This window comes from Mercenaria mercenaria, chromosome 12 (assembly GCF_021730395.1).
Source record: "Mercenaria mercenaria strain notata chromosome 12, MADL_Memer_1, whole genome shotgun sequence".
Lineage (NCBI taxonomy): Eukaryota > Metazoa > Mollusca > Bivalvia > Venerida > Veneridae > Mercenaria > Mercenaria mercenaria.
In genome coordinates, this window is record NC_069372.1 from 16,054,134 (window position 1) to 16,072,262 (window position 18,129).

An 18,129-nucleotide genomic window follows, 5' to 3' on the forward strand; every position below is an offset into this window, starting at 1 on the left:
ATTTTGGCAAAGGAATAAGAATAATATTTTCTCAAAATTTAGACCCAGAAATGCAGCAGAGGCCACCATTCCACACCTGTATTTCATAATTTTCAAGGGGGAAAGCCCCCCACCCCCCAACCCATCAAGAGGGTATTAACCTCTCCATTACCTCAAAATTTTGGCACCAGAGGCCACCATTTCATGCCTGTACTTCAAAAATTTCCAGGGAAAGCCCCCTGACCCCCCCCCCCCCCCCCAATAAAATAATAATGAAATAAACTATAAAAATGACCGGAAATGCGTCATCGACTTCAATATTTTGTGGCGAAAAAAAAAAATAAGGCCAGTGGAAACCCTGGATGCTCTGATTCTCAATAGTAATAGGCATATTTATATTATTTGTTTTTAATTGAGAGAAATATTTCATGTTAACTGAATTACATTTGTTTAAGTCTCTGCTCATACAATGAGATGTTGACTTTTCCCCACTATTTCCCACTTTTTCCTGGGAAATACCTGTATTTCCCACTATTTTCCTGTATTTCCCGCTGTCCTGGTAAAAACTAGTATTTCCCGCTTTTATGCCAACCCTGCTTAAGATATCGATAGTTATCTGCAAACAAAATTTTGAGTGAATACACATTGAAGATTTACAATAATTCACTGCATTAATCAGCCGATAATTAAAACGAAGTTTGCCGAAATCAATTATGGCGAGATCGCCGTGACGTCACTCATTAAAATCTGTTCATCTGATGGCTTTTATTTTCGGAATATTTAAATTTTAACAACTTTTTCACTGGATTTTCAAAATAAAAACAGTTTTGAAATAGATTCTGCTTACAATTTTTATATTTAGTATTCAAATATTTTTTAATGAATAACTGTTTCAAATGACATTTAATTTCAATAGCGGCAGTGTGATGTTCAAAACTTTTACTAAAATTTAGTAAAACAGTAGTTAAGCGTTTATAATTAATCCATTTTATTTCGAAATAATGTCCAAATTAATTAATGAATTGCTTGTTTTGTAAGCTTTCTATTCTTCAAAACAAAAATATTTTATGTTTTAAGAATTGAAGTTTAATTAGGCTGTTAGAAAAACATCACTTTTACAAAATAACATGGACGTTCGGCGAACAATGTTTTATCATTTCTAAATATAGAATTTAAACGGATTTGTATACAAACACGATCTCATTCGTTGTATTGACTGAAAAATCAGATAAGTATTGATATCTTAAGTAAATAACATTTAAAACTATATAAAATCATTACTAATTCATTAAGAAATCAATTACCGGACGGCTAGAAAATCCCCTGAGGATTTGCTAGTCGTCTGGTAACCGGACGGCTAGAACGCAGGCTAGGCGTCCGGCTACCTGACGGCTAGACACTTCCTTTTCAATAACTGTGGCAGTATTTTGCGATAAATCATCACTGAATTTTTCACTTGTGATAATCATCGTAGTATAAGACAAATTTATAAATGACTAATCGTAGAAATTCGCAACATGTATTGAAACTGAAACTGCATAGATCTCCATTCTTTGTGATTGTCTTCTGTCTCATAAACCATTTGAATGGGATAATAATTATTTTACATTTAATATACACATATGTTAAACAATTGTTATTGGTTTTATAGCTATTTCTAGCTATATATAGCTAGATTTAGCTATATAGCTAATTTGTGACTTTTCTTGGACCTGTTTATAGCTAATGGAATCCCTACTTTGTGAAAGATATTGAATGTCTTGAAAGAGTACATAAATATGCAAACAAGGTTAGTGCCCGAGTTGGCGGATTTAAACCTCAACCTCATTAGTGGTACTTTGCAACATCCCATCGAAAACATTTACGTCAAGCGTGACTTTACAGTTGTGCAGTGTGAAGTGCTCCGGAAAATAAAAGCTATATTATATATCCTCGAGTGTCCATCATTCGTTACCCTAAGCATTTACAGATGAATAGAAAAATAATAATTGAACTTTAAGGTAAATTAAGCACTTACAAGTAGTTAATAGCCTTTAATCCATAAATCTAGCAAGTTTTAGCTGCAAACCATCTAAAATAAACTGTCCCCATTCCGTTAAAAAACAACACTCTCCAGAAAATATCTGTCAAATTTTGGTCGCAAGGTCGTTACCCCACCACTTCCTGTGACGTCACACCACGAGAGACAGAAATTTTCCGTCACAAGGCTTTCTATCATTTTGTAAACAAAAGCAGACGAACTGTCAAATTTATTTTTAGGACAAAACTTCCATGAAAATTGGATTTAAATAGAAAAAGCTGTTGGCAGACAGGTATAATATTACTTTTTTACATTTTCTGAGAAGGTAGAGAAAAATTACCTGTTATTTGCACATTTTGATGCTGTTGTTTCATTTTACATTTACTTTTACGGTTGTAAAATATTTTCCCATGGATGGTCACGTGCACCTGTAAAATCTCGCGAGACTACATGAAAAACAATATGGTGTCGAATGAAGGCCAGTGACGAATGATGGACACTCGACGATACATTTGATATCAGTTTTATATGACGACAGCATCTACTTTAAAGTAATTTTCACACTACACTTTAAAAGACGATCCGAAGATCAACTTGTTTTTTCACTGTTACTAAATTATTAAATTAAATTATGAAGAACATTTGGATCTTTTGAATATGTACAGTTTGAAAGAAAGGCGTTTAAGAGGTGACTTGATTGAAACCTACAAGTTTTTGACTGGTAAATACAATTCTTATCCTGACAAGTTTTTCAAGTTATCAGATATTTCATCTACCAGAGGACATTCACTCAAGCTCTATAAACCAACTCTTAAGAAAGGACTCCTTCTTCGGAAAAAAATTTTCTCCATCAGAATAGTAAATGCATGGAGTGAATTGCCCGAAAGGGTTGTAAGTGCTCAGACAGTTGAAACATTCAAAAAAAGATTAGACCACCACTGGAATGTATAATTAAGAGACATGGGACACAAGAGGCTTTGCCTAAACCTTAAAACTCCAATCAAAACTGTAAATGTAAATATTTAAAAGGAAGTGGCTAGAGGTGCGGGAACTGGACCTCTAGACTCAGAGTATAGCGGTTCAGTTACCGGACTCCTAGTCCTAAACAACCATTACAGGGCAGCCTAGAGGTCCGATAATCAATATGAATGGTGAGAATGGTATTTACAAAGAGCTAGGAGACTATTTTATCTTTAAAAACGGGAGATGATTTCAAAAATTTGTTGCTTTTTTCTCTGTGTTTTAAATACACAATAAGTCGCAGGAAACAGAAGTGTTTATTATTTTTATTCATCAGTCCCGAGAAAAAAAAGAAACAGTAAAATCTTCCGATTATTATGTACAAATTACTATTAATTATTCGAATTTGCGATCATATTTTCCCAGGATTAAAGAATTATAAACTTGCCATGTATTTAAAACAATGAAAACAAACTTTTGAAATCATCTCCAGTTTTAAAAGTAAAATATAGTCTGCTCTTTTTTGTCAGTTCTCAGTATTCATATTGATTACCAGACCTCTAGCCTGCCATGTACGGGTTGTCTTAGAGGTCCGGTAATCTGACCTGTAGACTCCGGGTCTAGAGGTCTGGTTACTGGACCCCTAGTCATAGCTTCTATGTCTTCTAAACAGCTGATCGCATGTATTGACGTGCTGCCGTTTGACAAATGCAATTGCTTATTTATATAACTGAACACGCCTTCAAATAGCAACCACTTTGGTTGCATTATATAAAAAAACAGTATGGAGAGTTTGTGGGCTTGCTAAATAACCACTGCCACAGAATGGGTAGTCTCTCAATTATTTTCCTGAAACAATATAAATAAGATGGAATTTTCACATTTTACTTTAGATAAAGCATGAAGCACCAAGTGTGAACATCGGTCGTAAATTGTTCTATGCTGAGGAAGAGGAGGTTGAGCAACGTGATGTTAACAAAGATGTGGAGCTGTTCCAGAGTGCATGTGGAGACATTCAGAGAACAATTGCAGAAATAAAGACTTTGAAAGAAACTAAAGGCAAAAATGCTGTATGTATCATTTCACCAAATTAGGTACTGTAAAATCATTTAATTTTGTGGGCAAGAAATTTCAAGGTTTTAGTCAAAACAGCAATTTCTTGGGGATATGAATTTGTGGTTTCAACTTTTGAACATAAAATGAATCGGAATTTTACTTGTTTGTTGGTATTAAATTTTGTGGATTGACTCTTCCATGGAATCCACAATAATTAGTCCACCACGAATATTAATGATTTCACAGTATATTTTTTACTTTCTAATTAAGGTATAGATATAATTAATTAATTTTGATGCACCTGTACTTAATTTTATTTGAGTTGTTAATCATTATTTTACTATATATAGTAATGCCCATATAGGGAATAATATCATACTCATAGTGCCCAAAATGAGGATTTGAAAATTACAGTTACTCTAAATGTAGTCTAGGAGAGATCGTGTTTGTATACAAATCCGTTGTATTTTCTATTTTTAGAACAGATAAGAGTGATCGGGTGGGTAGAAGCTGAGTGTCAATGTTCTTTTGTAAACAGTGATGTTTTTCTAATGGCTTAAACTTGCTTAAAACACAAATTAAATAATTTTTTGATCAATGGAAAGGTTATAAAACAATCAATTTATTAATTTATACTTTTAATTATTATTTGAAATAAAATAGATTAATTATGAACGCTTAACTTACAGTGTTTTTCTAAAACTTCTGAACCTCACTATGCTGCTATTAAAATCATATGTCATTTAAAATGGTTTTTCATTTAAAAAGATATTTGAACAGGAAAATATGAAAATCTTAAGCATTTCAAAACTTTTTTGAATTTTTAAAATCCATAAAATTAATGAGCAAAAAAGTTATTAAAAATTAAAAATTCCGATCCCATACACAAACTATGTAAAAACATTTGTTTTGCCCACCACCAGTTAAACAGGTGTTAATGCGTGACGTCACGACGATCTCTCCTATAGTAAGATTGTCTCACTTTTTCACTTTTGAAATGTAAAGTAAAGTTTATTTATATTTAATGTTGTTCATTTTCTTCATTTTAGAACTGATAGGAAATACTGACATTATGCAATAATTTCCAGACATTATGCTTATTACATAGGCAGCAAGATGGGGATATTGCTTATAAACTTACACTATCATTAGCTCGACTATTCAAAGAATAGTAGAGCTATTGGACTCACCCGTCTGCGTCGGCCTCCGCGTCGGCATCCCGATTTGGTTACGTTTTTATATGTATCCACTAATAGGAATGGATTGAAACTTCACACACCTGTTCAATGTCATGATCTGGCATGCACTGTGCAGGTCCCATAACTCTACTTTGCATTTTTTCAAAATTATGCCCCTTTTTCGACTTAGCAGTTTTTGGTTACTTTTTTGTATGTAAGTTGGTATCTCATTATCTGATAACGGAAATGGGTTGAAACTTCACACACTTGTCCACTGTCATAGGCTAATAAACACTCTGCAGGTTCCATAACCCTGTTTACCATTTTTTACAAAATTATGCCCCTTTTTCGACTTCTGTATTCGTTCAATTGACAAGGCTGTTGAATAGTCGAGCGTTGCTGTCCTCCGACAGCTCTTGTTTTTAGCTTAAAGACAGTGCAAAAAATAGTGAGAACTGTTCTACTCATTTGGGTGTCATCATCGTATCTTGGTTAAAGTTCCATGTATAAGGTCATATCCCACTAACTGTTAGTCCATCACATGTATTAGATTGAAACTTCACATAGGGCTTCCTAGTAGTCATGAAACATACTTAACCTTTACCCTGCTACACTCCTAAAATGGACTGGCCCATCATTCAATTTGGGCAATATCATTTAATATTCGAAGGGGTTTTCACTGAAAATTTACTGACTGAATAGTGAACAGTGCAGACCATGATCAGCTAGCACGGACATGCATGCTGATCTTGGTCTGCACTTGTCGCAAACGCAAGACCACTCGCCGCCAGTAGACTAAAGGTTAAATAACCAAGTGAGGTCATTCCTCATTGAATATTATACATTGTATGTAAGATTATTATCTCACGTTAATTTTTCTTGATGCGTCCTTATCCTAAACAAATGCATATAGGGCTGTCATTATTTACGTACTGTCAGTACCATATATGGTACCCACCTGGTGCCATCCAGCTGGCTTATGGAAAATCTTTGGTTCTACCCAGGTACCCACTGGTGATGAAATAATACACGAAGGGGCACTTGGGGTCTTCCGCCACCATCAAAGCTGGAAAGTCACCAGTGTCGGTGTGACGTTAAACCCAACAAAAATAAATATAATATCATACCCAGAGTTCTTTTACACATATAGATGCCATTATTCTATATTGTACAGACAGTAGATAAAGAGTTAAGGGGTGGAGAGGACGTTAAGTAATTGTAATATATTCTGTATTGTACAGACAGAGGAGATAGAGAGTAAACGGATGGAGGGAATGTTACAAATTGTCATGCTGAAGAAACTCAACAGATTAGCACATATCCGATGTAAAAAGGTCAGAGATGGCACTAATGAGGTAATTTTACATATTTTTTACAACACAGAAAGAACTAAAATGAACAAACTAAGTTTTAATACTGTAGCATCACCAAATACAGAGCAGAATTTATTTAAGAAATAATAAGTTCCCAAGTGTGGTTTATTGTAGAATAACCCGTGTTTTGAGTTCTTATGCGTAAGAATATTTCACGAAGGCCATAGGCCTGAGTGATATATTGTTTCGCATAAGAACGAAAAACTAGGGTTATTCTACGATAAATCACACTTGAGAACTTGTTATTTTGATTCTAACACGACATACTAGTATCAACAGTGTTAGAAAAATGGTAACTACTTTTTTACAACAGTGCTACGCACCTGCATCGGATGACGTCATTGCACGCGAGTGATATATTGCAGAATAACCCAAGATAGATTTTGCTCTACATGTATGTAGGTTATTCGCTGGTCGTGTTAGAATTATAAATAGCGGCGTGATTGTTTACAGTTTAACACTTTCTAAAAGTCTTTTGTCATTTTTTATCACAAAACCTTCAGTTGATACGATGTTTGATGATATACAGAAAGAAGTGTCTAGCTGTCCAGTAACCGGAGGCCTAGCCTACATTCTAGCCGTCCGATAACTGGAAGCCAAGTCATGGGTGTGACATAATCTGGCTGCTTTTAGGCAAGTGGCTGTTTAAGACATGTTAAATTTGAACAAAAAGTCAGTTTTGGAATTTAGGAGACCGGCTGCTTAGGCAGGGGTCACGGGTCTAGTTCGTTTATTCTGACAACCTTGCACTAAAGTAGCTGTGTTTATATTTATTGTAGGCAAAGATGAGGATAGATCGTTGTCATCTACAGGTGCAGAATCTACTCTATGAAATCATGCATCTTGAAAAAGAAATAGTCAAATGTTTGGGCTTCAAGTAAGTGTACACTGCGAACTCATTAATGTTCATGGGGGATAAATTTTCATCAATTACAATAATTCTCGGACTAAATCTGAACACTATTGGAACTAACTTCTATTGCATCTTTAAAAATCCAAATCTACAAAATCTTGTCATCGGTATATTACTGTTTTTGATCAACTTTAGTGCCTACAGACTTAAATGATTGCATGGTATTCTATTGAGCTTTTTATTTTCACCTTATTTTCACTTTTAGCAGAAACTCACTTTTATTGAAATGGTTATATTTTCCCATACACTCATAAAAATCTTTGTACTAGGCATTTTTTCAACAGTATGATCTTTCAATGAATAAGACATATTATATATGCACTGCTGAGAGTAATGACAAAAATACTTTCAGAGTGAGTAAATCAGAGAGGGTCAGGTACAGTTTTCTGTCATTATTCTCTGCAGTGTATACATGTAGCTTGGATTTTTTACTTGTACTGACTAATTGCAGGTCAAAAGATGAAGAGATTGACCTAGTGCCAGTTGAACAGTTCTATGAAGAAGCTCCCGAGGAGATATCTAAGCCTGTATGTACTTCTTGGTGTTTTTTGTTAGCTCACCTGTACCTCAAGTTTGGAGTCTTAGAAGTGTTCTTGGTGGATTGTCTCAACATTCAGTATCAACTTAAATGTTTCTAGAAGTATCTCAAGTTTGTTCCTGAAGTTTTACTCACAATAGGGTTGGTAAAAGGTAGAAATGAATAAGTAGTGATTCTTCTATTTATCATCAAAGTTTGGATATATCCAGCTGATGAATTGCTTTGAGATTTGGCTGTCTGTGATTTGCCTAACAATGACTTGAGCTGCACCATGAGAAAACCAACATAGTGCATTTGCAACCAGCATGGATCCAGACCAGCCTGCGTACCAGCCCGCTTAGCTCAGTAGGGAGAACGTTGGTCTACGGATCGCGGGGTCGCGAGTTCGATCCTCGGGCGGGGCGTATGTTCTCCGTGGCGATTTGATAAAAGACATTGTGTCTGAAATCATTCGTCCTCCACCTCTGATAATTCATGTGGGGAAGTTGGCAGTTACTTGCGGAGAACAGGTTTGTACTGGTACAGAATCCAGGAACACTGGTTAGGTTAACTGCCCGCCGTTACATAACTGAAATACTGTTGAAAAATAGCGTTAAACCCAAAACAAACAAACAAAAAGACCAGCCTGCGCGTCCGCGCAGTCTGGTCATGGTCCATGCTGTTCACTTTCAAAGTCTATTGCAATTACAGAAACTGTTAGCAACCAGCATGGATCCTGACCAGACTGTGCGAATGCGCAGGCTGGTCTGGATCCATGCTTGTCGCAAATGCACTCTGTTGGTTTTCTCATGGTGTGGCTCATTTGTCTATGGTATTTATTATGTTTATTAAGTATGAGGGGCTGGGGACCCTGCAATGTAATTGTTTGATATGAAGTATTTTATATTTAAGGAGAAGACTAAGGATGACAATCATCAACTGACCTTGTCCAGGCTGGACTGGGAGCTAGAGCAGAGAAAACAGTATGTTAAACTTGTGCATGAATATAATTTGAAAGTTTGTACATGGATATATGGGAAAGTGTGTACATTAAGAAAGTAGGAAAGTGTGTGCATAAATATAGTGAGAAAGTGTGTTATTGAATAGTGGGAAAATTGTACATGAATATAGGAGTGTGTACCGTAAAAACTTGAATATATGACGCAGTTTTTTTACGATTTTTTTTCATTTTCTTAAAGGGATGCGTAATATATACCAAGGTAGAGCTTCAAACATTTTTTTCCAGCTTGAAAACCCGAAAATATCGGCGAAAATCGGACAATTTTGTCAACTGTCATGTGCTTTTTTAACCTCCTCTTGAAGAGCGTTTTATTGGGCGGGTCTAAAAACACGTACGGAACAGAACCTGTGATGATATACTGTAAAGTTGATTTTATTTGCGAGTTTAAATTTTTTGTATTTGTAAATTTAATTAATAAGTATCGTACATATCCAGAGCACTGGATAATGTGTCAGTTTAATAATTAGGCAAAATACAAAATTTCGCGGTTCCAGGTGGTTGGTGTTTGATCGTTAAAATCATTATCTTTCAAGGATGCTCAAATAAATTGCAATTAAAACAGATCGTTTGTTATTTCTTTATTTCCAGCAAATTATTACTGATCAATATAGCAGCTCATACACTGTTAAACAAACACGCTAATTAGCCGCGATTTTCTTGTTTGATGTGCCCATAATTATGAGCACATCTTTGTTCGCACGTCTGTTAAAGTGCTAAGGTGTTGACAGCTTGAGAAAGTTCTCAAATACTTTAGAAAAAATTTGTCTGTCAGTTATTGTCACTGTTGTCTGTAACCGATTATGCAGCAGTTGTGATTTTCACGAGAAATCGTTTTTACGCATGCCGCTAATGGCCGATTTCGACTTTGTAAACAACGTTTTCGACTGATTTTTCGGTGCGTGATATATTCCAATGTAAGCATTTTTCCCAAGATTTTGATACAAGATCTGGGGTGCGTCATATACATGTTAGCGTGATATATTCAAGTTTTTACGGTAATGAATATTGCTGGAAAATGTTTACATGAATATAGTGGGAGAATGTGTACATGAATAATGTGGGGAAAGGATAAACATAAATACAGTGGATAAGGATGTTCTTGAATATAGTAGGAAAGAGTGTATACTATAAGAAAATAATGGTAATCTGTGTACATGAATATAGCTGGAATATATACATTAATATAGTGGGAAATGTTCTACATGAATGTTGGAAAGTATATAGATGAATATAGTAGTAAAGTTTGCATTGGAGCGTGAAACTTATGCACTCCCTGCTACTGTAGAGATACTAATTTTGATGATTTGTATGCTTGTCATTATTTCTTTTGATTTAACATCTGACTGCACAACTGTGAATCCAGCAACCTTGCTAACTTTTTACAATAAAATTCAAGCTTAGTAAAATATACCATCTTCATGCTGTGTTTTATACAACTGTATTTAAATGTTATTTTTACAGAAGATAATTTAACATGCTTATCATACTACTTTTTCAGATTAGCAGAAAAATTGAAGGAAGCTGTAAAAACTAAAGATGACATAGAGACTGAAATAAAAACAAAACAAGAACATCTAGAAAATCTACATCCAAAACTCAACACTATATTACAGGTACATAATGCTCTAAGACATACAGTAGTGTTGAGTACTGGCAGAGGCCTGGGCTCATATTCATGAACACTTCGATCTGAAATTTAGACTTTAGATTTTAAAATGCTAAATTTTCAGTTCACCTTACTTTTATTAAATAACTAAATTTGTTTTAAGAAACTGTGCCGTATTCCTGCAGTTAAGAATTCTGCAGCTTTCCAGCTGCATTGAAAAAACATTGTTGCCACGAAGAATATAAAATTATTTAAGGCCGGGTACCCTTCCCAACAGTATAGATTTGTTGTTTCCTTGCTAAGGATGTTTGTTGCCATTAAAGTTATATTCTTGCATAAAAACTACTTTTTTCACTGGATCCGCCCATGTATAAACGGGAGAAAAATCGTGTGCAAACAAGGCAATTCACGTGCTGTTAATACATGATTTTTAGTTTTGAAATGCTTTGCCAGGGATGTATGTATGTATTTCTGCGCAGACTGATATTTGGCATCTGCATCTTGTTTCTTCCATAATAACCTCTTCTTGTAGCATTATAGATACAATGCAATCCATAGTATGTTTAGCTGTATTTGTTTCCAACCCCAAACGTACTGCCCCCATCAATGTACGCTCTAGCTTCTCTTAGAGTTTACTCCCTTTACAAAGCGTCTGTTCAGTTATTGTAAATAACTGTGAATAAATAAGTATCGCATGTAACTTGTGCTATTGCCCGTTTTTAGGTATTATATTAATGATTTTTGTTAGTATCAGTCGGTTTGTTTTTACCTGATTCATATAATAAACCTCGAAAGCTAGTCACTAGCTTCGTACTCATCCGTACTCTGTTTGTTCGTACTCAAAATAATTCGAATGTAAAGTTGTTACTCTTAAAACAATTGTGTTCCTGTTTATCAAATTTTTAAGTTATATGCAAAATTATGTGTAATGTAACGTTTGTAATAACTAAAAATAAAAATAAGATGCTCAGAAACCTTCAAATCACGCTTTTAGTAGTGTTGTTGTTTTGTGTGCCCCGGTTATGGATATTTAAAACATGATTACCGTTTCCAAGAACAACAAGAATAGTAAATAAAAAATGTACCGGAATCGTCAAGTCATCACATATGAAAACAATGCATTTAGTCGTCGTGTAATGTTTTTTTTATGCAAGAATAGCGACAATACACGTTTGTTTTGTAACTTGTGCTATTGCCCGTTTTTAGGTATGGATCCAGACCAACCTGCGCATCCGCGCAGTCTGGTCAGGATCCATGCTGTTCGCTAACAGTTTCTCTAATTGCAGTAGGCTTTAAAAGCGAACAGCATGGATCCTGACCAGACTGCGCGGATGCGCAGGTTGGTCTGGATCCATGCTGGTTGCAAACCCACTATGTTTTTTTCCCATGGCGCGGCTCATATGAGGAAGCCATCCAGAGTGCTTTACAGGTGGTCAGTTCTATGCTCCCAGAGGATCTTCAATCTGTACATTTTATATGCTTTCGTATTTGAATAAGTCTTAAAACCATGTTTTGAATCTGTTTCTGTCACATATTTTCCTAGAAATAAAAAAATTAAAGAAGTGTTGGAAAAAAATGGTTAAATGGTATACTGTGAAATCATAAATATTTGTGGGGGACCAATTTTCATGAACTTTTTTATCGAGTCAAATCACAAAATTAAACCCCAACAACATTAAAAACTCTTTCTCATTTGATGTTAAAAGTTGCAATCCATGAATTCCTATCCATGAAAGAGCTGTTTTTGTCAAAGGCATGAAATTTTATGCCCACAAAATCAATGGTCTAATAATTTCAGCGGACTAACGTGTATATATTGTAAGGAAATCATACAGTTATTTATATCTTTACAGTCAACCAAGCCAGTACAAGAGTACCTTGATATGCCATTTGATACAGTAAGAGAGGAGCACATGACGGCCCAGTTCTTACCCCACCCACTGTTTGTACTGTACATGCAGAGCAGTGCGTACAAAGATGCCTGCGGTATTTCTGTTTTATTGTAACTCTACACTTAACATTTAGCCTGCTAGTGATTCTGCCTTTGCGAGCAAGATCAGCCTGCACATCTGTGGTCTTGGTCTGCACTGTTCGCTATTCAGTAAATAAATTTTCAGTGAACATCCCTTCAAATTGAATGACGGAATAGGCCATTTTAGAAATTTAGCAGGGTAAAGGTTAATACAGTTTGAATTATATGATGTTAAAGATTAAAGTTATCTTTTATAAAAGATACAGTTTACGTTGCAAGGTTAAAAGGTAAAGACTATTTTGAAGTCACAAGACAAGTAACTTAGGCCAATTTGGATCTCTTATTCATTTTGTAAATTACACAGAAAAGTTAAAAATTTGTCTAAATATGTGAAACTGACTTTTGAAGCCCTGTAATACAGAATTTAAGTTGGAGTTAGAATTATCTACATGTGTTTTCTTAATTTCAGACAACAAAATGAAAGTAACCCTGGATGGAAATCTTGATGCTGCAAAGTCGCTGGATATGTCAGCACCATCTATACTTGGTAAGAACAAATTCTGCCTCCCCATCTGAGTGTGTGTGAATGTGTGAGGCAGTTGGGTGGAGATGTAGAAGCTTATCTTTTTCCTACTTGCCAGACAGCTACTCTGGAGTATCTTGATATTCTGTGAAATCATTAGCTTTCATTGGGAACTTATTTTCATGAAATCGGTGGTTGCATCAGTCAACAAAATTCCCAACAAACAAACAAAAATTTCTATTAATTTAATCTTCATAAGTTGAAATCCACTAAATTCACATTCCTGTGAAATTGCCATTTAGACCAAAACCATCAAATTTCATGCCCATGAATTACCGTATAGCGGGTTATTTCTACAGGGGGAATATTTCTGCATTTCTGCGGTCTCTTGGTAGAATCGAAAAAATATTTCCAGCAGAATATTCATCCAGCAAAAATTTAAAACGCAAAAACTGCATTTTTTCACCAACGTTGTTTCACGCTGTGTTTCCCTAGGTAATCCTAAGTTCACAATGGCATGGTCTAATTATTGGAAATTACCATCGCCATCTAACAATTACCGAAAATGGTATAATTAGGTGTGATGGTCAATCAAAGTCCTAACTGTTAATCCCCCAGAAAACGTTTTTTTGTGAATGAAATCAACTGAGTGAATTTCTCTTGTGTTGTTCTTATTAATCCCTTGTGAAGATCTTCCGAACTATATGTTAGTAACCTTTATATAAATGTAACTGTTATGCCGATATATCGTAGTTTGCAGTGTTGTTGTTTGTGCAATTGTTGTTGGACTTATATTTTTTTCAATTCACATGTTATTATATCCTATAATGTATTCATTAAATGCAAAGTTATTTTACAGCAGTTACCGGTAATCTAGTTTGTTGTTTTCATACGCTATCATCCTCACAATGCCCGATCATGTGAGGAAATACCTCCTCCTTGGCATCGAAAATGCAGAAATTTCTCTTCCTATTATGTGAAAACGCAGAAATTTTAAACACGCAGAAATTTGTTTCACAATTTTTGGGGCCAAAACACAGAATATTTTGACCGCAGAAATAACCTGCTATACGGTAAATTAATTCGCAGTAAACTTTTTGAGTGTGAAAATGAGTGAGTGAGAATGTTTGTTTATCTTCAACAAAAAGCAGGTGTTTGACAGAGATATCTGTTTATTTCTGACTGTTTTATATTTGTATATAATAATTCTAAAATGAACTATAGTAAAACACATGTCCCACCTTAGTTGGATACCAACTGGAGTGGTACTTGCTAAAAAAATACCTGTCTGTAATAAACAGTATGAAATGTATTATGATTTATACTAATCAGTCTTAAAGGTTTGGATAAAATACAGTCAGAAATTGTAAAATGGAATAGTCATAATCATTTCAAAGGGCAGGTACTGTGTTGACCTTCTGATATTTATTTAACTTGAACATAGATTGGCATGTAGGTCCAGTTTCATGCATCTGACTGGCACAGGCTGAAATAAAATTTACTTTAATTTCTTAATGATTCACTTGATTGACTTTTCCAGATGAAGAGAGCGAGAGTGATCAGGAGGAACAAGAGGAACAGGACAAGAAAAACAGTGTATGTATAACATCTACAGTCACATGACACATGACTGTCACATGATCACAGATAGTCACATGATTGTCACATGGTAGTCAAATTCCCACAGTCACATGATCAGATAGAGACAGACTAAAGTTACTTTTTAAGAAATCGTCTTTAATAGCTTAATCAGTTTTTAGCCCAACTATACGACATATATGGAGAGCTATCCTACTCACCCTTGCATTGCCTTCTATGCCTGCTCCCACAGCTTGGTTCAAGTTTTGATGCACTTTCCCTTTATTTCATGTCATTACTTGATGGATTTGCTCCAGACTTTACATCCCTTTATAGCTTGACTATATAAAGAATAGCCAATTAGTTTGGAATTTATCATTAAAAAAATAATTAAAATATGTCTTTGGAGTATATAAAAAAAAAAAGGTCACATCACAAACTCGCACTAAAGGTTCATAAGGAAATAGACTTGCCATTGGTGATCCTTACATATAATATTTATAGAATTAATTTCACATAACAATGCCTTCTCAAAAAGTATTTCTATTAGATGACTATGATTTACAGTCTAATAAAATATACATTACACAGTCTTGTAAAATATACATTACACAGTTTTATAAACCGTAACTCTCAGTTTCTACAAAGTAAAAGAAAGGGCATTTACAGTCTCCTAGCCTGAACTTTTCAGACCTGCCAGTTCCTTTTCTTCAAGGCAGTGTAGTAGACCCAAATTTCATATATGAAAATATAAACAGTGACTACATACAGTTTATGTAAACTTAAAATTGTAATTGTACTATACATCAGGTTTAAGAAGTGCACACTACATGTACATTGCATATCTAAGCACGATATGTTCTACCACTAAAAAAACTGGAACATTTTTAACAGTTATTCTAATATGGCTAACAATGCTTTAATCATCACAACGATGTTATGTTGACGTCACGTCAACATGATATTTAGCGCCATGTACGCATCAAGAAATAGCGCTTTCAAATTTTATGAAATATTTTACTTAATAACATGTTTTTAGCTCACCTGTCACGAAGTGACAAGGTGAGCTTTTGTGATCGTGCAGTGTCCGTCGTCCGTGCGTACGTGCGTCCGTCCGTGCGTAAACTTTTCCTTGTGACATCTCTAGAGGTCACATTTTTCATGGAATCTTTATGAAAATGGGTCAGAATGTTCATCTTGGTAAATTCTAGGTCAAGTTCGAAACTGGGTCACGTGCCTTCAAAAACTAGGTCAGTAGGTCTAAAAATAGAAAAACCTTGTGACCTCTCTAGAGGCCATAATTTTCAATGGATCTTCATGAAAATTGGTCAGAATGTTCACCTTGATGATATCTAGGTCAAGTTCGAAACTGGGTCACGTGCCTTCAAAAACTAGGTCAGTAGGTCTAAAAATAGAAAAACCTTGTGACCTCTCTAGAGGCCATATATTTCACAAGATCTTCATGAAAGTTGGTCAGAACGTTCACCTTGATGATATCTAGGTCAAGTTCGAAACTGGGTCACGTGCCGTCAAAAACTAGGTCAGTAGGTCAAATAATAGAAAAACCTTGTGACCTCTCTAGAGGCCATATTTTTCATGGGATCTGTATGAAAGTTGGTCTGAATGTTTATCTTGATGATATCTAGGTCAAGTTCGAAACTGGGTCACGTGCGGTCAAAAACTAGGTCAGTAGGTCTAAAAATAGAAAAACCTTGTGACCTCTCTAGAGGCCATATATTTCATGAAATCTTCATGAAAATTGGTCAGAATGTTCACCTTGATGATATCTAAGTCAAATTCGAAAGTGGGTCACGTGCCATCAAAAACTAGGTCAGTAGGTCAAATAATAGAAAAACCTTGTGACCTCTCTAGAGGCCATATTTTCCATGGGATCTGTATGAAAGTTGGTCTGAATGTTCATCTTGATGATATCTAGGTCAAGTTTGAAAGTGGGTCACGTGCCTTCAAAAACTAGGTCAGTAGGTCAAATAATAGAAAAACCTTGTGACCTCTCTAAAGGCCATATTTTTCAATGGATCTTCATGAAAGTTGGTCTGAATGTTCATCTTGATGATATCTAGGTCAAGTTTGAAACAGGGTCATGTGCGGTCAAAAACTAGGTCAGTAGGTCTAAAAATAGAAAAACCTTGTGACCTCTCTAGAGGCCATACTTGTGAATGGATCTCCATAAAAATTGGTCAGAATGTTCATCTTGATGATATCTAGGTCAAGTTCGAAAGTGGGTCACGTGCCATCAAAAAGTAGGTCAGTAGGTCAAATAATGAAAAAACGTTGTGACCTCTCTAGAGGCCATATTTTTCATGGGATCTGTATGAAAGTTGGACTGAATGTTTATCTTGATGATATCTAGGTCAAATTTGAAACTGGGTCAACTGCGATCAAAAACTAGGTCAGTAGGTCTTGAAATAGAAAAACCTTGTGACCTCTCTAGAGGCCATACCCTTGAATGGGTCTTCATGAAAATTGGTCAGAATGTTCACCTTGATGATATCTAGGTCAAATTTGAAACTGGGTCACGTGCCTTAAAAAACTAGGTCAATAGGTCAAATAATAGAAAAACCTTGTGACCTCTCTAGAGACTATATTTTTCAATGGATCTTCATGAAAATTGGTCAGAATTTTTATCTTGATAATATCTAGGTCAGATTCAAAACTGGGTCACATGAGCTCAAAAACTAGGTCACTATGTCAAATAATAGAAAAAACGACGTCATACTCAAAACTGGATCATGTGGGAAGAGGTGAGCGATTCAGGACCATCATGGTCCTCTTGTTAACGAAATGTCACATTGCACAAATGTTTTGATTAATTTATACACATACTGAATTAGTTACTCGCTTTGCTGAATAATTCGCAATAATTTTCGCTAATATTACCGTTTCTGGTCCTGGTGTGTTTTAACAAATACCTACTATTGGCGCCATGCTTGCGCGGAGAAACAGTTCCATTATATTTGATATACATTTTACAATAAAAAACATATTAGAATCGAAATAATTTATAGCAAAACAGTGCTTTATCACTATTTATACACTCGGGCGGTTATACGTCGTCCAAAATAATTTCACTCGGGCTGCGCCCTCGTGAAATTATTACGCCCAACGTGTAACCGCCCATCGTGTATAAATAGTGATAAAGCACTGTTTTGCTATAAATTATTTCTTAAATAAGATGACTGCAAAATTTGCAGTTTCATCGGGATTTAATTTCATGGATCGATGAAACAATGAAATCCACAAAAACATTAATTCCCGAAGAAAATTAATGAGTTTACAGTATTGCTTGAGAAGCATCTCTAGTTTACACTACACTGTATTAGATCTTACTTAAAGCTACTCACCCACAGTTTTGGTGAAATTTTTTAACATGTTTGTTTCTACCAACTTTGGCTTAGAATGTGTATATGAAACC

The 18,129-nt window shown here is 35.2% G+C and overlaps 1 protein-coding gene across 1 annotated transcript in view; it reads left to right on the plus strand.

The window, feature by feature from the left end:
* The window catches only part of LOC123534163 (THO complex subunit 5 homolog), a 29,459-nt gene that overhangs the window by 2,048 nt on the left and 9,282 nt on the right, over positions 1–18,129 (plus strand). Inside the window, exons 2-10 of the mRNA XM_045316264.2 lie at positions 3,853–4,029; positions 6,435–6,548; positions 7,346–7,443; positions 7,931–8,006; positions 8,909–8,979; positions 10,516–10,630; positions 12,477–12,609; positions 13,065–13,142; positions 14,659–14,714. Of these exons, the coding sequence (XP_045172199.2) occupies positions 3,853–4,029; positions 6,435–6,548; positions 7,346–7,443; positions 7,931–8,006; positions 8,909–8,979; positions 10,516–10,630; positions 12,477–12,609; positions 13,065–13,142; positions 14,659–14,714 (918 nt within the window). The remainder of the gene's footprint in view (positions 1–3,852; positions 4,030–6,434; positions 6,549–7,345; positions 7,444–7,930; positions 8,007–8,908; positions 8,980–10,515; positions 10,631–12,476; positions 12,610–13,064; positions 13,143–14,658; positions 14,715–18,129) is intronic.